Source organism: Hipposideros armiger, unplaced genomic scaffold (genome assembly GCF_001890085.2).
Source record: "Hipposideros armiger isolate ML-2016 unplaced genomic scaffold, ASM189008v1 scaffold_82, whole genome shotgun sequence".
Classification (NCBI taxonomy): Eukaryota; Metazoa; Chordata; class Mammalia; order Chiroptera; family Hipposideridae; genus Hipposideros; species Hipposideros armiger.
The window spans coordinates 2,770,406-2,777,619 of record NW_017731432.1 but is presented as its reverse complement, the minus strand read 5'-3'; the positions used below and the strand labels follow the sequence as shown (position 1 = coordinate 2,777,619).

The 7,214-nt window shown below is 42.8% G+C and overlaps 1 protein-coding gene across 1 annotated transcript; it reads right to left on the bottom strand.

The window, feature by feature from the left end:
• Positions 1 to 5,939: 5,939 nt before the first annotated feature.
• On the bottom strand, positions 5,940 to 6,878 carry LOC109383380 (olfactory receptor 2G3-like). Its single transcript, XM_019643728.1, has one exon. It carries the CDS (start codon positions 6,876 to 6,878, stop codon positions 5,940 to 5,942), a length of 939 nt encoding a protein of 312 aa, XP_019499273.1.
• Between the last annotated feature and the right edge of the window lie 336 nt (positions 6,879 to 7,214).

Sequence of the window (7,214 nt, the reverse complement as noted above, 5' to 3'; positions counted from 1 at the left end):
GCTGCCTGCAATAAAGGGGGGAAGTATGACACATTTCTTCATCCCTTCATTTGTCAGTTCTTCATCCCAGTTCCCTGTGGCTTCAGTCACTGCCAGGCTTGTAGTAAGAGAAAGGTAAGGGGCAAGAAAGACTAAGTTTACTGGTACTGTCCTTTTTTGTTTTATTTGAAAACTTTGTTACACATTTTAAAATTTAATTTAATTAATTTATTAAATGTATTGGGGTGACATTGGTTAGTAAAATATAGGTTTCAAGTGTACAATTCTATAATACATCATCTACGCATAGGGGGTAAAATATACGGTGATGGAAGGAGAACTGACTCTGGGTGGTGAATACATCTTTTATTTATTTCTTTTTCTGTTCTTTTTTAAAAAAATATTTTTATTAAAAACATAACTAACATACACTGTTATATTAGTTTCAGGGAGGGGTACACTGTAGTTATTTAACATTTACATACTGAAAGAAGTGATCACCGTGATAAGTCTGACACCATACTATGCTATCACAATATTATTGACTATATTCCCCATACTGTACATTACATCCCCATGACTTATTTTTTTTATTAATATACTTGGAAATTTGGGCCACTTATTCCCCTTCCTCTTCCCCTTCCCCCATTTTAAAATTTATCAATTATAGTTGACATTCAATATTACTTTATATTAATTTCAGGCATATAGCATACTGGTTAGACATTTATATAACTTAAGAGGTGATCCCCCTGACTAGTCTAGTACCCACTTAGCACTATACATAGTTATTACCATATCATTGACTATATTCCCTGTGCTTTACATCCCCATGACTATTTTGTAACTACCAATTTGTACTTTTTAATCCTTTCATCTTTTTCACCCTGCCCCCAAGCCCCCTCCCATCTATCACTTTGATAAATCTAGTACCCATTTGACACAATACATAGTTATTACAATATTACTGACTATATTCCTTGAGGTATACCCTACATCCCCAGAACTACCTTGTAACAACTAATTTTTACTTCTTAATCCCTTCCCCTTCTTTCACCTACATCCCCAACCCCCTTCCCATCTGGCAACCATCAGGATGTTTTCTGTATCTATGAGTTTGTTTCTGTTTTGTTTGTTAATTTTGTTCTTAGATTCCACATATAAGCAAAATCATATTGCATCTGTCTTTCTCTGTATAGTATGCCCCACTCAACACACCACCCTCCAGGTCCATCCATGCTGCCACAGATGGCAAGAACCCATTCCCTTCCATGACAAGCAATAGTGCATTCTATATATGTACCACCACCTTTTTATCCATTTTTTCATTGACTTTCCCGACAACCCAATATTTCCATCCCTTTACTTTCTGTCTCTGTGTGTATTTCAATCTGAAGTGAGTCTCTTGTAGGCAGCATATGTACGGGTTTTATTTTCTTATCCATTCAGCCCTCCTATGTGTTTTTATTGGAGCATTTAATCCATTTACATTTAAAGTAATTGTTGATAGATATCTAGCTATTGTCATTTTATTTTTCAAAATTTTGATTTTTTTTCTGTCTTAAAGAAGTTCCTCTAAGATTTCTTGTAATACTGGTTTGGTGGTGATGAACTCCTTTAGCTTTTTCTTGTCTGGAAAGCTCTTCATCTGTCCTTAAATTTTAAATGATAGCCTTGCTGGGTAGAGTAGTCTTGGTTTTAGGTCCTTGCTTTTCATCATGTTGAATATTTCCTGCCAGTCACTTCTGGCTTGCAAAGTTTCTGTTGAGAAATCAGCTGACAGTCTTATGGGTTACTTGTTGCCTACAGCGGTTCTCAACCTGTGGGTCGCGACCCCTTTGGGGGTCAAACGACCCTTTCACAGGGGTCACCTAAGACCATCGGAAAACAAAAAGATATTTACATTACGATTCATAACAGTAGCAAAATTACAGTTATAGAGNAGATATTTACATTACGATTCATAACAGTAGCAAAATTACAGTTATAGAGTAGCAACGAAAATAATTTTATGGTTGGGGGTCACCACAACATGAGGAACTATATTAAGGGGCATTAGGAAGGTTGAGAACCGCTGCCTTATAAGTTACTAGTTGCCTTTCTCTTGCTGCTTTTAGGGTTTTTCTCTTTGTCTTTAACATTTGCCATTTTAATTATAATGTGTCTTGATGTCGGTCTGTTTGGGTTCATCCTGTTTGGGACTCTCTATGCTTCTTGGACTTGTATGTCTATTTACTTCACCAGGTTAAGAAAGTTTTCAGTCATTATTTCTTCAAATAGGTTCTCAGTCTTTTGCTTTTTCTCTTCCCTTTCTGGTACTCCTATGGTGAGAACGTTGTTGCACTCGATGTTGTCCCAGAGGTCCCTTAAACTGCCCTCATTATTTTTGGATTCTTTTTTCTTTTTGCTGTTCTGATTGGGTGTTTTATGCTACCTTGTCTTCCAAATTGCTGATTTGATCCTCTGCTTCATCTAATCTGTTGGTGATTCCTTCTAGTGGATTCTTCATTTCGGTTATTGTATTGTTCACTTCTGACTGGTTCTTTTTTTAATAGTTTCTATGTCCTTTTTTATGCTTGCAATCTCTTTGTTGAAGTTCTCACTAAGTTCCTTGAGCCTCCTTATAACCATTGTTTTGAACTCTGTCTCTGGTAGGTTGCTTGCCTCCATTTCATTTAGTTCTTTTTCTGGATTTTTCTCCTGTTCTTTCATTTGGAATGCATTTCTTTGTTTTCTCATTTTGGCTGCCTTTCTTTTTGTTTGTATGTATTAGGTAGATTGGTATGTCTCCCAGGCTTGGCCAGGTGGCCTTATATAGTAGGTGTCCTGTGGGGCCCAGTGGTACAGTCTTCCTGGTCACCTGAGCCGGGTGCTCCAGGAGTGTTCCTTGTGCGGGTTTTGTGTGCTCTCCTGTTATAGTTGAGCCTTGATTGCTATTGGCACATCAGTGAGTGGATTGACCCTCAGGCTGACTGGCTGTGGGGTTTGGCCATGTCCACAGTTTATGGGCTGCTGTGTGGGAGGCCTACTCCACTGAGTGGGATTTACCCCAGTAGGCTCTGGTGCCTGTTGAGACCACCCTTTGTGTGTGCCACTTGTGGGGCTAATTGAGCACTGCTCTGCTGTGGTCTAAAGCCAACTTCCAAGTATGTTGCTTCTGAGGTCTCTTGGGAGGGGCCCCCATGCAGGCCCAGGTCATCCACTGCCTGTGACTGGCCAGGGGCTACCTGGGAGAAGCTACAAAGTGATCTGCAGTTGTTCACTGCCTGTGCTAAACCTGGAGGCATGTAGGAGAGGCCATGTTGAGAACCGAGGATGGCTGCCACCAGTATCTGGCCTAGGGTAGCTCCACAAAATGCCAGGACACCCAGAAGCCTGCTACCACCTGCTGGCTCCCTTAAGGTTCAGCCACTGATAAAGCCTCATGCAGTACACGAGTTAAGTGAGGCAGGGCCTCAGGGAATCACTAGAGTGGGAAGAGTTGTGGTCACCAGATTAATGTAGACTCTGGTTTGGTGCCAGTGCTGATCCTGGAGTGACTCAGCAAAAGTCTTAGGCTAGTTGCTGCCCACCTGGGGCCCGTGGACTCCAATAATTTTCCAAGAAAGAGTGCAGTGCTGGAGATGCTGGCTTCTCATGGAGAAAGTGCCTCCAGCTGTGCTTGAGTTGGATGGAGCAGGGCCCCAGCTGAGTCAACAAGGCAGAGCGGTAGAGCTCACCAGGCCAATGAGATTCAGATTCGGCCTGTGGGAGTGGGCTCAACATAGCAAAGATGGCACCCACCTGCTGGCTGCATGGGAAGAGGACTGCTCACTGGAAAGTGCTGACTGTCCTCCAGTCTTCCTCCTGAAGCCATACTCCTCAATCTGCCCCCGTATGTCTCTGAGGCCCCAAGTCGCTCTCCCTCCGCTGGAGCCCAAGGTGAGTGCCTGCAAGCAAGGGAGTCTCTGTGTATGCCATTTAAGAGGATGTTTGGGTTTCCCACAGCCTTTCATTTTACCCAAATGGTTGGAATCTCCACTGTTCTTCACAGCTGGATGTTGTAGGGGCTCCTCTTCCTGGCGCCAGTACTCTGGGCTGGGGAGCCTGTTGTGAGGGGCTGGGTCCCTCACTCCTGCAGTGGGGATACTCCATGGTCAAAGTATCCCTCCTGATTCTCAACCACCACAGGGAGGTTTGGGGACTGTTCCATGTCTCCACCCCTCTTACCAGTCTCGCATGGCTTCTTCTTTATATTTGTAGTTATGGGACTTCTGTTCAGCTAGACTTCAGATGGTTCTCCAGGTTGATTGTTCTATAATTTAGTTGTAATTTTAATGTGTTCACGGAATGACACAGGCACAGTGTTTACCTTGGATCTCTATCTCATCGATATTTTAATTTGCATTTCTTTGGTGCCTACTATGGTGTTTACTGATGATTTAGATTTCTTTTTAATGAGTTGTTCATATCTGCTGCCAGTTTTCTAGGGTGTTCATATATTTCTTACCAATTTGTAAGCATTCTTTCTAAGTTAATGATATTATCCGTGTGTCTGTAAGTATGTTAAAATTATATGCTCTGTTTTATCTGCCTTTACTTTTGCTTCATTATTTATACAACTCTATGGCTTCTGGACAGTGGGATAGGGTAATATCTTTGAGGACATTGTGAACCTATACCTTTGGCATGGACTCTGGCCTCTCATGGAGGGCACAGGCATTCATGTTAAATAATTCTGGCCAGCTCAACTTATTTTTTGCAAGGACTTTCATAGGTATGTGCATTAGCATGGGCCTGGGAAAGAAGAACTCAATGGGGCTGCATGTTAGCTTATGGGAGATGTCCCTAAAAACGTCATGGGGATGGTTTTATTGGGTGACGGAGTTTCTGCAGCAGCAACCAGAAGCAAAAGCCAATAAACATGGGTGCTGCTCAGTGATGTGACCCTGCAGATTGGTGAAGCCTGGGAAAAAACAAGTTACATTTGTAAAGATTCTATGAGGAATAAGCAGAGTTTGGGGGAAAGTCCCTCCAAATAAGAGGGAACAGAGCAAAAAACTCCACATGATTTTTTAACCTCTCTCTGGACTCCCTAAAGTTTGCATCTGAGGGAAACATTATGTCCACTCGCCCCTCTCTAATTTCCCTCATCCTTAAGTGGACAGGGTCCCTCTTCCTTGAGATCATCCAAAACAGGCTATAGTATTCCAAAATGAACTTTATTAAAAACAAGGGAAAGGGGAAAGCAAGAGATATGAAAGTACAAATAAACAAAAACAAATGGTCATAAAACAGTATTTTTCCCTTTTCTAAGAAAATTTCAACCAACCTCAGATGTTGTAACTGGCGGTTTGTAGATGGGTAGATATAGATTCATTTCCTTTTTCTTAAGTCTCTTTCTCACCCTAAGATTCTCCACATTTCAGTTTTTGAATTCTTACTTATTTTGCTCTTGCCATTTTCCTTATTCTCTAGGGCTCCAGTTACTTCCACCGCTCAGAAAGATCCTAGTTCATTATTTGTTGGTAGTTGCTCCCTGAGTAATACATTTTAAAAATTAAGACTAACATTTGTTGAAAGATTACTATATGCCAGGCTCTGTACTAAGCACTTTTCATATATATTATCTCATTTAATCATCACAACTTCCTTGTGAGGATGAGATACAACCCTTAGAGTAGTTAAATGACTTGCAAAAATTCACATATCTAGTTATTGGTAAAACCAAGTCTCTTATCCTGGTCTGTCTGGCACTGAAGTTTAGGCTCTTGACCACTGTGCTCAATCTTCACAATCATCTCCATCTCAAAATACATCACCATAGATTCTACAGATGTCTTAGCATCCTAGTCCCTCCCACGAGGACCAGGGTGAAGAGTTAGCTTTATGGAGTCTAGCTCTTCCAGGTCTCGTGGAAGAGTCCTCAGGGAGCTGGTGAGTGTGAGTCCTGCTTTGCTCAACTCCTCAGCTTTAAAGAATCACTCTGGGGCCCTGCTCCATCTCATCAATTTGAGAAAAGCCTTTTTCACGTCCTTGTTCCTCAGACTGTAGATGACAGGGTTGAGGAAGGCTGTGGCAATATTATAGAAAAGGGCCATTTTCTTGCCATTGTTTGACAAGGAGTCAGAGCCCGGGCTCATGTACATGATGATGCATGGAATGGCGAACATGGTGACCACAGTGATATGGGAGGCACAGGTGGAGAAGGCCTTGATCCGCCCCTGGGCTGAGTGGATCTTCATGATTGCAGCAAAGATGTTGGCATAGACGATGACAACCAGGGAGAGTGGCACCACAATGACATTGAAGCCTGTGATGAAATCCACCAAGTCATTGAGGGATGTGTCTGCACAGGCCAGCTTCAGGACGGCAGGAACCTCACAAAAGTAGTGGTCAATTTCATTAGGGCCACAGTAGGGCAAGCGCATAGCAAAGAAGGTATAGCACAGGCCACCCACCACACCATAGGCCACACAGATGCCCACCAGGGCGAGGCACACCCAATGGCTCATGATGACCTTGTACCGAAGAGGCTGGCAGATGGCCATGTACCTGTCCACAGACATGATGGAGAAAAGCCAGGACTCAGTGACCCCAAAAAGGAGGAAGATGTACATCTGGGCCACACACCTAGCAAAAGAGATGGCCCTCTTCTGGCTGAGAATATGCACGAGCATCTGGGGCACGGTAGTAGTGGTGTAGCACACGTCCAGCATGGAGAGGACACTGATGAAAAAGTACATCGGTGTGTGGAGGCGCGAGTCCTGGTGGATGAGGGTGATGAGGAGGCTGTTGCTCATAAGGATCAACAGGTAAAAGACTAGAAAGAAGGTGAAGAGCAGAGGATTGATCCTCGGGTTGGGGGCGAAGCCCAATAGAATGAATTCCTTCACGGTGGACTGGTTGACGTCCCGCATTGTAATCTGCCAGTTTAAAGAGTTTTGGAGGATATGTAATTTATCATGTGCCCATGCTGAAGGCATGTAAGGAATTTTCACACTCATTGTCTCATTTACATTCCCTAACAGGAAGTTTTGATTGGCAGATGGCACCACGAGGTATGGCCCTATAGTAGTTTGAGTGGTATTGGGGTTTGGTTCAGGATTTAGATGAGAGTCAGTGATACAAATGAAGATGAAGTCAAGGAAGTACCATCTGCTGTGTTCCATTCTGGCCTGTAGGTATCTGTGCCTCATTTTCCTGACACACCTTGCTTTTCTCTTTATTGTTAACCCCATTTTCTGTTTTCTCTT

Excerpts from the sequence above, each read along its gene's own strand:
- LOC109383380 (XM_019643728.1), bottom strand. The coding sequence starts at position 6,878 with ATGCGGGACGTCAACCAGTCCACCGTGAAGGAATTCATTCTATTGGGC.